The 20,597-nt window shown below is 42.0% G+C and overlaps 1 protein-coding gene across 2 annotated transcripts in view; it reads right to left on the bottom strand.

Moving 5' to 3' along the window:
* Positions 1 to 13,878: 13,878 nt before the first annotated feature.
* GABBR2 (gamma-aminobutyric acid type B receptor subunit 2) overlaps positions 13,879 to 20,597 on the bottom strand; it is a 639,056-nt gene continuing 632,337 nt past the window's right edge. For both annotated transcript variants that reach the window (XM_075270993.1, XM_075270994.1), the window contains exon 19: positions 13,879 to 15,287. In XM_075270993.1, the coding sequence (XP_075127094.1) occupies positions 15,122 to 15,287 (166 nt within the window). In that variant the 3' untranslated portion in view covers positions 13,879 to 15,121. The remainder of the gene's footprint in view (positions 15,288 to 20,597) is intronic.

Below are 20,597 nucleotides of genomic sequence, written 5' to 3'. Positions count from 1 at the left end.
TAAGGGCTCGTTCACATCAGCGTTGTGAACTCCGTTCTCCAGGTTTCCGTTTCCTGCCTAAAACAGAGGCAGGAGACGGAAACCTGCAGGAGTCTCTCTCACCCATTCATTTGAATGGGTGAGAGAGATGTCCGGCCGTGAGCGGCGGTGAGCGTTTTATGCTCTCCGCCGCGAAACCGGGTTTTATAATCCGGACACAGAGTCGGACATGCAGTACTCTGTGTCCGGATAGAAATATCCGGTTTCGCGGCGGAGAGCCTAAAACGCTCACCGCCGCTCACGGCCGGACCCGGTCTGTGCTTTCCGTCTTCTGGCATGCAGAAGACGGAAAGCACAGAACGGAAAGAAGAACGCAGGTGTGAACCTAGCGTAAGCTAATAATATGATTTCTCACCTGGTATGTGGAATCGTCAAGATGAGGTGGGAGTCCACTGGCTGTCAATCCAGATGACTGGAATAGGCGTGGTCAAATAGCAGTCCGAATTTGGTACACAGGTTAAGGCAATAGTTGTACATGAGAAAGGAGCAGTAGTCAAGTAACAGTGTGAGGTTGATTACTCAGGTAAGGCAATAGATGTTAGGTGAGGCTGGAGTCAAGTAACAATCTGAGATTCAGTACACAGGTAAGGCAATAGATGTTAGGTAAGGCAGGTGCAGTAGCTGGACTAAAGGAGAAAGTGTCGAGGCTTGGCTTAAATAGGAAGTTCAAGGGTGGAGTTAATCAGACAATTAAGGCAAGATTACTTGGAACTGTCCAGAAGCAAGGATCAGGAAATTGTCCATAAATTTCCAGTAGCTAAGTGAAAAGAGCTACTGCCTGGGACACAGGAGGTTCTTGGTTCAAATTCTAACACAGAATGTACAGTATAGGATGCCAGTTAAGTTGGTGCAGATTTGCAGACTACTCACCGATATCTGCACCAGATGTGGGGATCCTTTATACATATGGTGTGGGACTGCATGGTTATCTGTGGTTTTTGGTCTGATGTTCATGGGTTCCCTAAAGTGACTATAGGTCTTCCCTGTCTCTGCTTGCCTGAGGTCTGTCCGGTGGGCTTGTTTTAAGCAATTTGCCCAACTCTCCGTTCCTCTTACTGGTTTTGTAGTACCTGTCTCATCTCCAGACTGCCACCAGACTGTGACCATGATTTCATCCATGTCTTTCATCCATTCTTGTGAAAGAATCTGCACTAATATTGCAGGACTGGCATTATCAGTACAATTTCTACCTTTCCCAGGAGGGCAGCTATATGAGTGATAAGCATCATCAGTAAAAGTAATGCAGTGTATTTACAAATGTACTTCATATTTATCTGTTAATTATTAGTTATCCAGAGTCAAATCTAACTTTTCTGCTGCCTGAGGGGAAAATTACAGTTGCGCACCCTCATAAAAATGTTAACTAACCTCTTAGAAAACTGGCATTTGTTCGTAATATAAACATGCCATGCTAGCAGCCACAGTCTATCTGTCTTCTACGCTCTTCTAATAGGATGTTGGAGATGTTGGCTGAGGAGAAAAAACATGGGTGCAAGGTGCTGAAGTCAGTCACACTCACTTGTTAGGTATAAACACTCTCTTTGCAATCATTTGTTAAGTATAATGTGAAAAAGCACAATTCAGCTATTGTTTTTTGGGGTTTATTTTTAAGGCATTCATAGTGTAGTAAAAATCACCTGTTAGGGCTCGTTCACATCTGCGCCCCAGTCTCCGTATTGAAGGTTTCCACTTCCTGCCCGAAAATGGACAAGAGACGGAAACCTGCAGTCATTTTTCAAACCCTTTATTTGAATGGGTTTGGAAAGTGTCTGGCAGTGAACGCTGGTGAGCGCTTTGTGCAGAAGACGGAAACCTGAAAACAGAGATCACGCGCTGGTGTGAACCCAGCATTAACTGTGGGCCAGCAATACCAAATTAATAGAGATGAGCGAGTAGTACTCGATCGAGTAGGTATTCGATCAAATACTACGGTATTCGAAATACTCGTACTCGATCGAGTACCACTCGCTATTCGAATGGAAAAGTTAGATGGAAAACCAGCATTGCTTGGCCGAATGCTATACAGTCGGCCAATCAACGCTGGTTCTTCTCCTACCTTTAGAAGTCTTCTCCGTGCAGCTTCCCCGCGGCGTCTTCTGGCTCTGAATTCACTCTGCCAGGTATCGGGCCTGGGTAGAGCCGACTGCGCATGCCTGCTTGTAGTGAGGACATGCGCAGTCGGCTCTGCCCAGGCCCGATGCCTGGCAGAGTGAATTCAGAGCCGGAAAATGCCGCGGGGACGCTGCACGGAGAAGACTTCTCGGAGAATCCAGCCCGACCCTCACTCGTGGACTTGATAAGTATAATTTGATCGAATGTTGCCTACCCCTGAAACGAGCATTTTCCCCCCATAGACTATAATAGGGTTTGATATTCTATTCGAGTAGTCGAATATTGAGGGGCTACTCGAAACGAATATCGAATCTCGAACATTTTACTGTTCGCTCATCTCTACAAATTAACATAGTAGATATTGGAAAAAAATTGTATTGCCATATCTATGGAGGTATGTAAAGGCTCTTTTTTGCATGGCAAGGTGTCATTTTCATTACTACCACTATGGGACAAGTACAACTTTTTGATCACTTGCTATTCAATTTTTTTTTTTTTTTTTTTTTTTGGGGGGGGGGGGTAGAGGGTGATTTTTTTATTTTTTCTGTTACAGAAAATCTTCGGAGTGACTTGCTGGGGGAGTAGCATACCAACCAGGGATAGAAATAGCCAATCAGGAAGCTTCAAAGAAGCAATAGAAACCCTGAAAGCAAAAGCCTGCAGAACCTTCTACACCATCAGAAGACAACTGTACCACCTCAAACCACCGCTGAGGGTCTGGCTGAAGATATTTGACGCAGTAATCGCCCCGATCCTCCTCTATGGAAGTGAGGTTTGGGGCCCAGCCACCTACCCAGACCAGCCAAAAAGGGACACTAGCCCAACAGAGACCTTCCCCCTGGAGTTCTGCAAATACCTGCTTTTTGTTCATCGCAACACCACCAACATGGCCTACAGGGCAGAGATAGGTAGACTCCCCCTATGGCTCACCATACAGAAGAGGGCGCTAGCATTCCAGGCGCACATTCAGGGGAGCAACCCCGACTCCTACCACCACCAAGCATGGCTAAGCCACAGAGATCTGAGCAAACCAAAAACACCAACAGATGATGACCAAGGCTCAAATAAAGGTGACCACAGAGGCAAACAGAGAGTGGTACACTGAAGAATGGAGAAACAAAATAAATAACTCCAAGAAACTCACTGTGTACCAATCCCTACAAAGGGCCACCTACCTGGAGAGAATATGCCACCCCAAACACAGACAGACCCTGAGCCGGGTTTGGGTGTTGAACCCTAATTATATACTGACATACCGATGAGCTGTCCTGTGGATATGTTATGAGTATACAAAAAATCAATTTGGGGTCAGAAAACCCTTTCATTAATGTGGTGTTTATTGTGTTAGAAGTCTGTGTAGTGCTCGGCTATGGTCTTTGATTCATTATGCAATGTAATGGCAGTAGTCACAGTATGGAGGTCTTCTACTGTCTGAGCTTTGTATAGAGGTGATGTTGGCTTATACATGATGCATTTTGTATGGTAACTGTCTGTATAGTGGTAATAATTCTTCCCAGTATAGCAGTTTCACAACTATATATATATATATATATATATATATATATATATCTTTACAATTTTTTTTGTATTCCTGATCTTTTGAGACTATATCAATGCCGCTGGAAGTGCAGCACTGACTTCTGAAATGACTGAATATGATGGTATTGGTATGTCAGGATATGAGGGCCCCGCTTTTAATTTTGCCCAGGGCCACAGTTTTTCTAAAACCGGCCCTGGGCATGATGCAGCTATAAAGATAATTTTTTTTCTTAACTGTGATTGTTATTGAAATTTTTTACAAAATAATAAAGAAATAAATACAAAGGCAGCTGCCAAAACATTAGACAACAGTCAGTGCAAAAACCAGTCAATAAAGCCACAAAGGCGGAATAACAGCAAATCAGTAACAAAAACAGAGGAGGGGGAGAGAAAGAAGACTAAGGAACAGACTGAAAACATCGGGGAAAAAGAGGGGTAGTGGGGGGGGGGGTAGATGAGAGATCAGAGACCATTAGAACAATAGGAATCCCAAGGTGCCCATACAGCTCGGAACTTCTCCACATTGCCCAGAGAAGCCGTAAGGGACTCCAAGCATTTAACATCCTTAATATGGGGCAGGAGAAAGGGGAGTGAGGGCGGCTGGGTAGACTTCCACTGACGGGCTATGAGGGATTTAGCCGCAGTGCAAACATACAGAAATAACAAGGACGAAGTTTAGCTCAGAGAGCGGGGAGGGAGGTTAAAGGGGTATTCCCACGTCGCATACTCACCAGTCTTCGTTGCTGTATAATCTTCTGTCTTCCTGCTTTGATGCGTCATTGGTGGGCGGGGTTACATATGCAAAGCCAGCGGCGAGATGCCGCTGGCCCTGCGTGCACGCTCATAGATAGTGAGACCAGTCTAGCCTTCACAATGTGAATACAGACCCGGCATCCGCCTCTCTCTATTAAAGCGGATGCTGGGTCTGTATTCGCATTGTGAAGGCTAGACTGGTCTCACCATCTATCTCGCCGCTGGCTTTACATATGTGAATACAGACCCGGCATCCGCTGTAATAGAAAGATGAATGCCGGGGAGTGTAGACGCCGGCACAGATGCCTGCAACATCGCTATGCTCCTGCCCTGCATGAAGCCAGCAGGCTTCATGCAGGAATAGCAGCATCGCTGCTGGGTTCATGCAGGGCAGGAGCATAGCGATGTTGCAGGCATCTGTGCCGGCGTCTACACTCCCCGGCATCCGCCTCTCTATTACAGCGGATGCCGGGTCTGTATTGGTGGCCCCTTCCCCCCAAAGGGTAAACTACCCCCCAGGCTCGCTCCCATGCACTTAGCCCCTCCTCCCTCCCCCTGAGAGCAGCAGATACATCACTTGACTTATGACCAGATAAGTCAAGGGATGTGTAAAAAAAAAATGAATAAAGTAAGATAGTGGACAAACAAAGCAGTTTTGCTGAAGCAATGTATTTAGGAAAAGTCTTACATTCACATTAACAAGCAGTATAGATAGGATCCTTGTGATGGGACAACCCCTTTAAGGAGGTAGACCAATGGATCCAATGGAAGAGCATGAAGCAGTACATCCTCCAGAAGGGACTTAACCTCAAGCCAGAAAGGACGAATCAAGCAGCAGTCCCAGAAAATGTGACAGAGAGTCCCCAGGCCAGAGAGGCATCTCCAACAGACCGAGGGAACATTGAGATTAAGGGTGTGTAGGAGAGCCAGAGTATACCAGTGGAACAGGATCTTATACTAGGTCTTACGATAGGTGATACAAGTAGAGGATTTGATGACCCGAGGCCATATGATCTGCCACTGAGGTAAGGCTATCTGCCTTCCCAAGTCAGAGGACCAACGAGTCATATATCTGTGAACCTGAGTGGTCCCTCCGGAGAGGACAGCAACTGGTAAATATCAGAAATCAACCCTTTATTGGAGGTGCCAGTATGGCACAATCTTTCAAAACTGGTAGGGACGGAGACTTGCAGAGCTCCAAAGTGAGCAAAGTGTGAGATCTGCTGATAATGAAACCACTCTGAATCCGGCATATGTAAAGTAGCAGTGAAGTAAGCAAAGGGCCTGAGCTCCAACGAAAAAGGGTCAATAAGATCAGACACATGAAATAAACCCAGCGCACCATGGGTGACCTCAGCCCCTCCAGGAGAAGCGGGTTGTAAAGAAAAGAGACCATGGAAGAGTGGGGTGAGGCAAGCGGAAACAGCCTAGATAGAGCATGAAGCCAAAATGGATCTAGTAAATTGAATGGGGCCTAACAGATGGATAACTGGGGCAGGGGGGGGGGGGGAGACCACAGGAAGGCATTGGGCTGAGTCGGGGCCAACCACAGCTTTTCAATCTCTACCCATCTGGTAAACACACGGGAAGCCGCCCAAAATGGAATGCAGCACAGATGAGTGGCCCAGTAGTAGTAAAGGAGATGTGGGACCCCGAGACCTCCCTCCGCCTTGCCCATGAGCATAATGCTGTGTTCACACATCAGTATGCCATCCGTCCGTTTGAATTCAGTTTGACACTTCAAAACGGACTGATGCACATACTGATTGTATACTGATACCTTTTTATGCTGATAGCAAACACTGTGCATCCCCTAGAGGACAGATAAGGGGATTAAAAGTAGCAATTGTAAACAGAGTAGAGATAAGGAGGACAGACGTAAGGACATTTATTATATCTCCTTATCTTTACTTTGTTTACAATTGCTACTTTTAATCCCCTTATCTGTCCTCTAGGGGACAGAGAACGTTTGCTATCAGCATAAAAAGGTGTCAGTATACAATCAGTATGTGTATCAGTCCGTTTTAAAGTGTCAAACGGAATTAAAAAGGATGGATGGCATACTAATGTGTGAACACACCCTTACTGAACGAGGAATACGATGACGTTTTCCATCCCATATGAAATGGAAGATGGCCTTCTGGAGGGAGCGAAGCTCAGACCAGGGGACAGCAACAGGAAGAGTTTCAAAGAAATACAAGAGTTTTGGGAGGAGGGTCATCTTAACCGCTGTCATACGGCCAAGGAGGGAAATGGACAAGTGAAGAGGACAAGAATCAAGAAAAGCCTGCAGGGCTGTTCCTGAGGTAGAGGGAGGGGGAGTGGAATGGGCATAGAGATTATACAGACGCTTGTAGTAGGCAGGGCCGCCGATAGGCCAGTACTACTGGTACTGGCGTCAGGGGCCCGGCCAAATTTAAAAATGGGGGGGGGCCCGGTTTTGGCCCGCTACCGTGTGCCGGCCCCCTGGCGCCCGTAGCAGTCATTGTGTATGTCCTATTTCAACTCAGATCTGCATCCAGAGGACGCAGATCTGAGTTGAAGACATACGTGGCTGAAGCAAGGAGCTGACACAGGTCAGCTCCTCGCTTCGCCGCTGCTACTGGCTTGTAGACGCGATGTGATCACATCGCGTCTAAAAGCCAGTAGCCGGCGGCAGCAGCGAAGCGAGGAGCTGACACAGGTCAGCTCCTCGCTTCAGCCATCGCGTCTACAAGCCAGTAGCCGGCGGCGAAGCGAGGAGCTGACGAAGGTCAGCTCCTTGCTTCGCCGCTGTGCACCTCTCTCGCTGTCACATATGCGGCTGAAGCGAGGAGCTGACCTGTGTCAGCTCCTCGCTTCGCCACCTCCGCTACTGGCTTGTAGACGCGATGTGATGACGTCACATCGCGTCTATAACTGTGCGCCAGTGAGAGAGAGGCGCGCAGAGACCTGCGAGGGAACGAAGGAGAAGGTAAGTCCGTCAGTGTAATGTGGAACGTGAAACTGGGGGCAGAGATGGAGAGGACGGCATGACAATGGGGGCAGAGATGGAGGGACATGAATATGGGGGCAGAGATGGAGAGGACAGCATGACAATGGGGGCAGAGATGGAGGGACATGAATATGGGGGCAGAGATGGAGGGGACATGAATATGGGGGAAGAGATGGAGGGGACATGAATATGGGGGCAGAGATGGAGAGGACGGCATGACAATGGGGCAGAGATGGAGGGACATGAATATGGGAGCAGAGATGGAGGGGACAGGAATATGGGGGCAGAGATGGAGGGGACATGAATATGGGGGCAGAGATGGAGGGGACATGAATATGGGGGCAGAGATGGAGAGGACGGCATGACAATGGGGCAGAGATGGAGGGACATGAATATGGGAGCAGAGATGGAGGGGACAGGAATATGGGGGCAGAGATGGAGGGGACATGAATATGGGGGCAGAGATGGAGGGGACATGAATATGGGGGCAGAGATGGAGGGGACATGAATATGGGGGCAGAGATGGAGGGGACATGAATATGGGGGCAGAGATGGAGGGGACATGAATATGGGGGAAGAGATGGAGGGACATGAATCTGGGGGGCAGAGATGGAGGGCATGAATCTGGGGGTAGAGATGGGGGACATGAAACAGGACAGAGATGGAGGGGACATGAAACGGGGCAGAGATGGAGGGGGGGACATGAAACTGGTGGCAGAAAGGGATGGGCGGACATGAATCTGGGGGCAGAGATTGGGTGGGAGACATGAAACTGGGGGCAGATGAAGGGTGTATATGAAGCTGGGGGAGAGATAGAGGGGGGACATATAATGTACGGGTGACTGTAGGAGGATTATACTGTGTGCGGGCACATGAAAAATTAATGAGAATGGGTGGAGTCAACATAACAGTAGGTGGGGCTAAATTTGCCGCGGCGCGCAAAGCGCGCCACACATTTTGTCCCTCTTGGTTCTTCAAAAGTTGGGAGGTATTGGTACAGGGGGCAGTGGAAAGATGTTAGAAGGTGGACGGGGGGGAAGGGGGATTGTTGGGGCATCGGGTGTGCAGCACTGCGGAGAGGGAACGTCTGGGGCAATAATATATAAGTTTTTAGCTGGAGAACTACAAAGCACACAATAGCTCCAAAGGTACATGTGCTTTGTATTAATAATGATGTAGGGGCTGATATGTTACTAGCATAGCAGCCTGTTTGGGGGTGGGACTTTCACTTTAAAGGAGTGTTCACATTGCATTTTTGGCCTCCCTTGCTGGGATACATTGGTAACCAGTCACAATCAGCTCCCCACTTATCCCTGCAGGCCCCCCTTTTTTTAAGGGCCAGTTCTTCGTGCAGGGATAAGTTGACAGCTGATTCTGACTGGTTACCAACGGATCCCGGCAAGGGAGGCCAAAAACGCAATGTGAATAAGCCCTGAGGATTTATTAAGAGGGCCCTTATAGATGGTGTTGGCTCTCTATAGGCGCTGTCACACGTAGCAGATTGTACCTGCAAATAGAATCTGATTAAGCCTTGTAAAGCTGCTAAATAAAGGGAAATGTAATACATAATGGGTATGTCGCAAATTAAAGTAGTTTTAAAATGGCGGCGGGGGGGGGGGGGGCCCAGACACTTAGGCTGTTTGGGGCCCCAAAATTCCTGATGGCGGCCCTGGTAGTAGGACCTGAAAGTTGAGCTATAAAGATTCCTGACACAGGAAAAGAGTAATCTATTGGTATAGTCAGTACATTTGCTTGCTGTCTCTGAATAATATCCCATATGTAACCACACAAGAAGCCAGAAGTAAAAAAAAAATAAAAAATCGTACATTGTAATAATAATAATAATAATAATAATAATAATAATAATAATAATAATAATAATAATAATAATACATTTTATTTATATAGCGCCAACATATTCCGCAGCACTGTACAATTTATATTGTAAGCTGTGAGATGTGCAGAATGTTCAGCCCAGTGCACAGAGAAAGCAGTTTGCAGACGTGCTGTGAAAAAAAACAGCCCTCCACTCTCCATTCACTGTGTGAAGACAAAATAGGCCATCTTCTTCCCACTCAGTGTGAAACTAACTTTTTAAATGGTATCTATGAGAAGACTTCCCTAGTAACTGGGAAGTGCATTACATTTTTGTCCAGAATCACATGTTCTAATATATGAAACTAAGTTGTCTGAATAGTTAGTGACCATTTAATATACTTTAGGTTGCAGTAAAAGATTGTATTGCATTCTAGACCAAATGTAAATTTTAGCCAATCTTTCCATCATTGTTAATGTTCTAAATATTTGCTGAAAACAGAAAACTGATACTTTAAAATCTTAGTAACCAAAGTTTGCAGAAACTCTAATCTTAGTTTAATATATATTTATATAAAACATGTGCAGGTAATAGAATACAAATACATATTAAAATATGGTCTGATCTTCTTTATATTAGGAACATAAATCATCAGAATCTGGTATGTTTAAATATTTTATTCATAAAAACAGATTTTGAATGTTTTATTAAAAATTGGTATCATGCAGTATAAGGATACAAGAAAATCTTCAGTTTCATGTTAATCCTGGCAGTTCCAGTCTAGTTTTAAAGCATTTGTGCAATAACATCATTGGAAATTGCCATCTGGCACAGGCTCTGTACAGTACACTTTATTTTATGTCGCGGACTTAATGAACAAAGCATCATAAATTATCTAGTGTATAGTAGGGTCATGAAATGTGTATGAGAAAGTAAAAGAAAGATATAGTAATTATTAAGATGGTGAACTTCATGGACTTAGCTATAGTACTTACAACTTGCACACAGTGAAGAATCACAAACACAAACACACACTCTCATCTCCAGGAGTACAACAGTTATGTCAAAGAGTTTCTACTGTTATGTGTCTTTACCTTATTTATGTACATATGTGTTATGTCCCAGGATGTTGTTTACCATGAAGTGATCCAAATTAAATTTGACAACAGGTAAGAAATACTCTAAGATACACAATAGTCTGTGAGTCGAGAGACTTGGATGTGCTTGACATGATAGCTTTTTAATGAGTCAACAATTTCATGTTTGTCCTTAAGAAATGAATAGTGTAGATATATTGTGTATGTGTAAAGGTTGTATTAAAAGACTTAATATAGTTTACACTGGAATAAAATCAATGTACACAATCACATTGATCTAGTGTTCATTTCTATTACTTCTCTCAGCATTTAAGTTGAACTCTACCTAAATAATTCCATATTGACAAGTATGATCTGGTCTTTCTCATCAAATCCTTAACCCTACGTGTTCCCTTGAAGTGCCTCTATGGTCAATACAGTGTGAGGCATCTGCTTTGCGTAGTTTGGGTGCAGATTATTAAATCACTATAAATAATTCCTTCAAATAGATTACTTATACAACATGTATAAATTCAGGTCACATATAAATTCTGGAGATCATGTATTCTCAATGAAATCGTTAAGCTTGTTGAATAACTCTAGAAAATATCTGCCTGATCTGAATCATATATTAAAAATAGTCAGACCCAACAGAGGTCTAAGCAGTAATAGTCCATTAGAAAAGTAACCACAGCTTGAATGGACATTTCTGCACTTTTACTTGTAGGAAACGACTGATCAATTTAGTCATCTATGTATTTACTCTGAAAGGTATTGTCCGGGGCTAAACATTTCTTCCAAAAGCCTCATAATGGGTATAAAAAAACGTAAAGAAGCGATACTCACCTCACTGATTCCTCCACGCTACTGTTCTGATATGCTGCCTATTGTCCCTTTCCCTCCACTCAATGGCTGAGGTAAATGACCACTGTGGTCATTTCCTGTATGTAAGATGGGGTAGGGAGAGAGACTGTTAGGAGGTCAGGACAGCATCAGCATGGTAGTAGTCGTGGATCAGTTTTCAACCCATTCTGAGCTTTTGGTAAAAAAAAATACACACTGGACAACCTCTTTAAAATTTATGCAAAACTTGATAAATAAACTATTCTAAAGTAGGTAACAGAGAGGCATGTACCATAAGACATTTATAAATAACATATTTAGAAACACGTATATATTGTGTTATACCTCATATGGGGTCTGTGAGTATAATGCATAACACAGGGATGTTCCCTTTGATGTTCCTTGTGTCATGCACCATCCCCTCAGGCTGGCACCAGGCATAATACAATGTACAGTATATGTGTTGTCTGCTATGTCCATGTTAGCTTATATGATCATTCTGTTATGTATGTGCTCATCTGTTTCTCTTGGCTTGAGTTATGCTGAAATGACCATTCTTAAGAAAATAATGTTTGCATTACTCTGTTGTGTAATAAAATAATTATTCTTTTTGTAAATCTGGTAATATTGTACTACAGATCTTAGGACAATCTTTTGTTAGTAGGAAGGACACATCTGTACGTTCTTCCAGCTTTTATCAACTTCCATTTGTTTCATTAAATAAACTACGTAGCGTAACAAATCATGTCGAGTTAATGAATGGACTGCAAAACAAACACCAATTGAATCCATAATACATCTAAAATGCTTTATGCTGCAAAGCACTATTATTTTATTTGGTAAAAATATATGGTAGTTTATGTATGGTAGCCATCCAATATGAAGGATTGAAGACTAATGAATTTTAATGAAGTTTTGGATGGTTAAATATATTTCTTACAAAATAGAAGTAATTCTACTTCCCCAGTGTTTGACTACTGTGTGAATGGCGGCAAAGTGATAAAATGTTATGGTAGTTTAAATATGCGTGGACATAGCATTGATGCCCATCTACAATAGGTGACACCTAATAAGATACACCAGACTACAGTACATATTCAGTATATACGCAGTTACGTACACCGGACTGTTTCTTATTATTGCTGTAAGTACTGAGGGTACCTCTGACACTGTATACTGCACAGTTCACTTGTAGGTATTAAAGAAAAAAAACAACACCATTCTCAATAAGGTTTTCTCTTTTTTATCAAACAAGTAAAACTACAGATTTGAATACAATTAAATGGCTGTTAATACATATAAATGAGTATCAAGACACTTTACCATTTACTGTATGTCTATCTAAAACAAACCTCAGCATTGATAGTTAAGTTACATTTTGGTAACCGTGAAATCTCTTGTTCTGTGGTGCTATTAGTTATTGTAGTGAGGGGTATCAAAAACACTGTAGCCATTTACTTAATGCTGGGTACCATTTATTAACTATTGAATTGCACTCAGGTTTAATAAATGGTATACTATGAGACTTATTCAACGGTAGGTGAAAATAGCACAAAGTGGTTGGAAATTAGAGTTGATCAGGCAAACGAGACGACCATAGATAGGTAGACCTTGACTGGAGGAAACTTATGGCATCCTGCTTAGAGGGGTTTTGTTACAGGTCGTTTTTTCACTTGTCAATTTATAAAAAGTATGTGAAGAAGATTGTATATTGCAGGATGGATATGTAATAAAACTAAAATTGTTTGTATAGTGATGGAAGGTTTTGGTGGTTGGTCGTTGGTGGACATTTATCTTTTTTTTTTTTGTCTTGAAAAGGCATTTTAATATATAGTGGATTTCAGAAAAAGTCCAATTGTGAAAAAGCAAAACTCCCTTTATTGGCAGGAACAGTCTAATAATAAGCCTAAAGTATAATGCATAAATGTTTGCCCCTATAAAATGTATGGCACTTACACATAAACACACTCTCATTTACTGTCCATGAATTTTAAGGAGGTGTGAATGAGTTTGAAGGGTATATCCACCTTTCAACATTACATTTCACTTCATTTAGAGTTATTCTACATACAAAGCTGAGCAACTTTGCAAATACAGTGCAATGCATATCTCTTGTTAAAATGGAGATACTTCCTTCAGAGTTATATTCACAGTTCTGTTGGTCATCAGACAAAACCCTAAAAGTTTAATGCAATGTAAAGTTTTTTCTATATCAGTTTAGTGCCTTGTGTAAAGAGTACATTTCTAGAAGTGTCTTCAGCAGACAATGAGCTAGCAGAGAATTCAGGGAGAGTTCAGCTCTGAAGTGCACAGAATTGTGTCTATAATACAAACTAGGCCAGCAGTAGTACAAGTAAAGTAATACCATAAACTTACAACGTTACTAAATTTGGAATTCCACTTGTAAAGGTGGAGAGATATTCTAAGTAAAAAGAAATACATTAAATAACAGCTTTCAAACTAACTTAACTAGAAACCTAGCTAAGAGTACCAGCCATTTTGTGCTATTCATATGATCCTGATGTACAAGCCCTACAGTACATGATGTTTAGGTTGGTATGACATTACTCTGAAATATTGATGGCTCATAGTAATCTAATGATTCGTGAAATTGATATTCCAAATATAAAGTTTTTTCACAATTCATATTCATCATTTGGTGCATTTACCAATCAAATCAGGTGTGTATATATATATATATATATATATATATATATATATATATATAAACACAATGTAGTACAAAATTTTTAAAGAACTAAAATCTCTGGCATGTATCAAGACCTTTATTTCAGAAAGTGGACTATTACTTCCACATAGTTCTTTAACTCTAACGGAAAAATACTTAGGGGTTGGTTAAATTCATTAATAAAGCAAATGTAACACAATTCTGGCGCAACGGCGTATGTTGTTAAACATAATTGGCATCAGTGTGGGTATGCCTAAGGAACCTGAATCCACTGTAAAATTGGTTTTATCATACTTTTTCTGTGGCACTGTATGGAACAAATCAAACACAAATTGTGACATATCATCCATCTTGTGACATATAAGCTATTTACTAGGTCCCAAGCCTGCAAGTCACTCAGTTCTGTGCATTACAAAAAATACAGAAACCTTGATAAAACATAGTCCCAAATGGCGAGCGTAGGAACATATCCGTTCCTAAATTTTCAGAAGTGCTGTGCTGCAAATTGTTCTGGCTCAGTACAGTAAAACCTTGGTTTCCTATTAACTCCATACTGCTTTAAATATATACCATTGTTAAAACAGCTTAGTTCAGTTACAGAGACAAAACCTTGGTAATACTGCATGTCTCGCTGTCACCTGAGGGATCATTTGTAAAGATGCTCTTATTTTTTGTTGCCATGTACTGTCTGACATATGAAACACAAGCAGGGCTTATTATAATGGAATGCATTCAGCATCTCAACAGAATTGTGCAAACCCGTGTACAGTATGTTTCTCTGTAAATAATTCCTAGCTGTGCTGTCTCCTCTTTTTTTTTTTATTATTATTTTTTAACATTTTTTTTAAGGTTTTTACATGTGTATAAATGTACTAACCAAAGTTCATAGCAGCCATATTCGTAGCATTTTGTGTTGAATTTAAAAAGTTTCTTCTTTCGGAATTTCTTTATTTCCATTGTGCAAGATTCAGAATTTTGTTCTCTTGTTCTTTTGCTCGTAGAGTTTTGGGAAGAATTATTTTATCTGAGTCCTCTGAGTAAAGAAACAAAAACTCCACAAATAAGGCTCCAGGTATAACTCTGTGCATCTCTCTAACTCTTTCATTAATAGCCCATGCTGGTTGAAATCGGCCTCCCAGGGTGACATCCTTAGAATTCCTCTGTCTCCATACATTAAGAGCAAATGTTATGTGTGTAGCAAAGATTCTATATCAGAATGTGCAGTTGAGTCTTTCTTGAGAAATTACAGGAGTAGTCCAGGAAGCCTGTTTCACCCATTTCTACAGGCCAGAGACCATGACTTGGAAGGAAGGCTGCACATGTCTGTGCCGTGGACTGGCACTAGGGCTTACACACGGGCTGGCACAGCTTGCATCCACACCACCTATTGATGGCAAGTAGGCATGGTGGAGGATGGGTAGTTGTAACGATAGCCGTCGCTGTATACTGTAAAAAAAAAGAGAAATAAATATCTTTAATCATATATAGTAATACAGATATATTCATATTATAATAATATTCAGAAATTAATGCAGTAGTCTTATAATTACAATCATACATTGTTTTGAACCCGTATAACACTTCAATGTGGTTTTTGTTTTGCTATCTTTTGTTATGAAACATCTTCATATTTTTAGACTACATAGTAACTTTTGATTAATTTCTATTCTTTTTGTATTTCACTGTCAAAATAAATGATTTCTTCATATAATAGAGATTACCAAAACACATAGGCAACTCTTCTCCCAGTTGCGATCTTACGGGACAAGGGTCCTTAGTTCGTTTAACTATGTTATATTGTATATCCTGTGAGTTATAAATCCTATTGCTTAGAAATCTCCTTTTAAAGAGGACCTTTCACCTCCTGGCCAGTACCATAGCTCTTCACTGTCAGAATTGTGAAAATTTTGAGTTGTAATAATGGAACTCTAGGCATAAATGGGTTAAACCTTTTTTTTCTCCAGAGGAAATGCCCCCATGTCTTTTGAGAGGATTTTACACAAAACAACTTTCCCCCATATTTCTTGTATGGGCCATTTATATTTACCGCATATACTCGAGTATAATCTGACTTTTTCAGCACAGTTTTTATGCTGAAAAAGCCCCCCTCGGCTTATACTCGAGTCAGGGTCCAACTCAGGGTCGGACTTGCCCACTGGGGAACCGGTGAATCCCTCGGTTGGCCCTGAGCCCCAACTATTAATCCTCATTTTGTTAATACAAATGCATTCGTCAGGGGTCCCGATCGGTTCCTTGGCAAAATGAGGCATGGAGCACAGGACCTGCAAGGACCTGCATAAATTAAACGAAGGGGGAGGTCCTTTAGTGCTACAGTAACAATATAGGACACTCCCCCTTCTCTAGCAAGAGAGATGAAAGCCCAGAAGGCCCCTGCTGCTGCCCTGGAATGAGAAGAGGAAGCTAGAATAAAGTGAAAGTAAAACACACAGGTCCCTTCCTTTAGTTACTATTCCTTGTAATGTCAGGCATTTGCGGTTATTAATTTAGTTTCAGCAACTCCATATGCCTCACATTAGTAGCAGTTAACCCCATCATGTCCCTCATATTAACCCCTGTGTGTCCCATATAAAGGTTACTAATATTTGAGACACATGGGGGTACTAATAAAGGACCTTAATTAGGAGGATACCTAATTATTACCTTCATATGTCCCACATATCAGTAACTCTTATGTGAGGCACATAGGGGGTTAATGTGAGGGACATTATGGGGTTAACTGCTATTACTAGATGGCACATGGCGTTACTAAGCTGTAAAGCACATGACCAGACTTTTTATCTGCAATAGTGGATAAAATTATGGACTATTATATTTCAATGGGCCCGTACACATAGATGCCGTCGCTTTTGCGGCCGTATGTCCAGGCCAAATTGCAACTTATGACTAGGCCTATACTCGAGTCAATAAGTTTTCCCAGTTTTTTGTGGTAAAATTAGAGGCCTTGGCTTATATTTGGGTCGGCTTGTATACGGTATATAGGTTTATCATATCTCTCCTTAAATGCCTCTTTTCCAGACTAAACTGATTTAACTATTTTAATCTCATCTCATAACTGAGATCCTCCATGCCCCTTATTAGTTTTGGTCCTCTGTTGAAGCTTTTCCTAATCCAGGACATCCTTTCTATGAACTGATGCCCAAAACTGCATATTCCAGATGGGGGTAACACCAGCGCCGCACCTCCCATGAGGCGACCTGAAGCGAGCACTTCAGGCGGCGCTATGTCAGGGCCTCAGGGAGGGCGGCATTTTTGCTTCCCTAATCCAGTCCAGGACAAGCTGTCCTGGACTGGCTTAGCACCGAGCGGTGGTTTGGGGAGGCCACTGGAGCAGCGCTGCTCCAGCAGCCTCCCCTCACGCTCAGGCAGAGAGCAGGTCATCTCCGTGCCTGCTCTCTGCCTGCGAACGGCGCTAAGGCCCGCCCCCTCCACTCGGCCATGCCCCCTCCTCCCGGGGGGGGGGGGGGCGGCTTTCTGTAGTTCACCTCGGGTGGCGAAAGGGGAAGGTTCACCCCTGGGTAACACCGATGATTTTTAAGGTGGTATTACATCCCTGTCCCACAAATCCATACCCCTTTTAATACATGAAAATATCCAGATGATTGACATTGCATGCTGTAATTTAACCAGTGATCTACAAGTACACCCAGGTACTTCACCCAGGTACTTCTCCACCAGTGACTCTCCCAGCTTTATTATCTCCAGGACATATATTTCATGCAGATTATTTTTAACCAGATGCATAACTTACATTTATTTACATCAACCTCTTTTGTCATGTGGAAACACTGAACCACTTATAACAGAGGACCAGTATAAGCTGCAGTCATTGACCGCAACTCTCTGTATACGATCTTTTAACCAGTTTTCAATGCAAATATAAAATATATTTTCCAAGCCAATGGCCCTGATTTTACCCATTAAACATCTATGAGGCAGTGTCAAAAGCCTTTGCAAAGTCCAGGAACACTTTATCTACAGTCTCCCCTCTGTCCAGACTTCTAATCACCTCTTCATTAAAAGCAAATCAGGTTAGTCTGACAACTCCAGTCACTTATGATATTGCTTACAGTTTCATACTCCTTTATATACTTGCTTAAGAGCCCCTCAGTTTCACCTCTTCAGGAAAGTCTACAATTTTCAATAATGTTGCTGCAACCAAACCACCATCCAAAGAGCTTCTATCCTTGGCTTCTGTCTCTATTTCCCTTCCTTCATAGATTTTAAGACCTTATAAGTACTTGTTCTGTGTATTGTATGTAAAACCTCAAATGTACAACACCATGGAATTAATGGGGCTCCAAAAATAAACTTTATTAATATGATATGTATAGAACCCTCTAATTATAGCTGATAACAGAGGACAGTGAGTGAGTGCAATCCTCTGATAATGGTGTATGCCATTGAACTTGAGTCTAGAATGGATTGGTTTGAATCAAGTGTGTTGTGGATGCAGTAGATTGTGCTGCCTTGTATACAGAAATAATAGCTGTATGGTCTGGCGGACCATCATAGCTAACACACCTGGAGCCCCTTTATTTTAAGGGTGTTGCATTGTTGAAGTACAGCGTAACTATGCCTTTCATATATATATAACACTAACCCTCCTGGTTTGACATGGATAGAGCAGATGATGCCTCGTTATAACAGTCACAGAAGGTAGTGCAACCTACTGGATCCATGGACTACTAGGGAGCACCTGATTTTGCTCACTTCATTGTAGCATCTACCATGTCAGTGAAGCTAAGAATGAAGAACCAAAATGTGTCTATCAGCAAACAAGGGTCATGTGATGTGATATGAAGGAAGATCTTTGATGTGGAACCAATGGTGCTATATTTGCTTATGTGAATATGACAAGAACGGTAGGTCCCAGAAAGTTGAAACAAGGTCTAAAATCTTCAAAAGCGCTTGATTTATCTATATGTCAAATATGTTGCAGATTTGTCCTGTCATTTGGCTGCACATAAAGACAGCAAATACCATGAATCTATTATATATATATATATATATATATATATATATATATATATATATATATATATATATATATAAACACACAGTGGGGCAAAAAAGTATTTAGTCAGTCACCAATACTGCAAGTTCCACCACTTAAAAAGATGAGAGGCGTCTGTAATTTACATCATAGGTAGACCTCAACTATGAGAGACAAAATGAGAAAACAAATCCAGAAAATCACATTGTCTGATTTTGTAAGAATTTATTTGCAAATTATGGTGGAAAATAAGTATTTGGTCACCTACAAGCAATCAAGATTTCTGGCTCTCACAGACCTGTAACTTCTTCTTTAAGAGTCTCCTCTTTCCTCCACTCATTACCTGTAGTAATGGCACCTGTTTAAACTTGTTATCAGTATAAAAAGACACCTGTGCACACCCTCAAACAGTCAGACTCCAAACTCCACTATGGTGAAGACCAAAGAGCTGTCAAAGGACAACAGAAACAAAATTGTAGCCCTGCACCAAGCTGGGAAGACTGAATCTGCAATAGGCAACCAGCTTGGATTGAAGAAATCAACTGTGGGAGCAATAATTAGAAAATGGAAGACATACAAGACCACTGATAATCTCCCTCGATCTGGGGCTCCACGCAAAATCTCACCCCGTGGGGTCAAAATGAACACAAGAACGGTGAGCAAAAATCCCAGAACAACGCGGGGGGACCTAGTGAATGAACTGCAGAGAGCTGGGACCAATGTTACAAAGCCTACCATCAGTAACACACTACGCCGCCAGGGACTCAGATCCTGCAGTGCCAGACGTGTGCCACTGCTTAAGCGAGTACATGTCCGGGTCCGTTTGAAGTTTGCTAGAGAGCATTTGGATGATCCAGAAGAGTATTGGGAGAATGTCCTATGGTCTGATGAAACCAAACTGGAACTGTTTGGTAGAAACACAACTTTTCGTGTTTGGAGGAAAAAGAATACTGAGTTGCATCCATCAAACACCATACCTACTGTAAAGCATGGGGGTGGAAACATCATGCTTTGGGTCTGTTTCTCTGCAAAGGGGTGAGGACGACTGATCCGGGTACATGAAAGAATGAATGGGGCCATGTATCGTGAGATTTTGAGTGCAAACCTCCTTCCATCAGCAAGGGCATTGAAAATGAAACGTGGCTGGGTCTTTCAACATGACAATGATCCAAAGCACACTGCCAGGGCAACGAAGGAGTGGCTTTGTAAGAAGCATTTCAAGGTCCTGGAGTGGCCTAGCCAGTCTCCAGATCTCAACCCTATAGAAAACCTTTGGAGGGAGTTGAAAGTCCGTGTTGCCAAGCGACAGCCCCAAAACATCACTGCTCTAGAGGAGATCTGCATGAAGGAATGGGCCAACATACCAACAACAGTGTGTGCCAACCTTGTGAAGACTTACAGAAAACGTTTGACCTCTGTCATTGCCAACAAAGGATATATAACAAAATATTGAGATGAAATTTTGTTACTGACCAAATACTTATTTTCCACCATAATTTGCAAATAAATTCTTACAAAATCAGACAATGTGATTTTATGGATTTGTTTTCTCATTTTGTCTCTCATAGTTGAGGTCTACCTATGATATAAATTACAGACGCCTCTCATCTTTTTAAGTGGTGGAACTTGCACTATTGGTGACTGACTAAATACTTTTTTGCCCCACTGTATGTGTGTATATATATATATATATATATATATATATATATATATATATATATATCATTGCCCCAATGACCCAC

Source organism: Leptodactylus fuscus, chromosome 4 (genome assembly GCF_031893055.1).
Source record: "Leptodactylus fuscus isolate aLepFus1 chromosome 4, aLepFus1.hap2, whole genome shotgun sequence".
Lineage (NCBI taxonomy): Eukaryota > Metazoa > Chordata > Amphibia > Anura > Leptodactylidae > Leptodactylus > Leptodactylus fuscus.
Note: the sequence above shows the minus strand (reverse complement) of the source record. Positions and strands in the feature narration are given on the sequence as shown.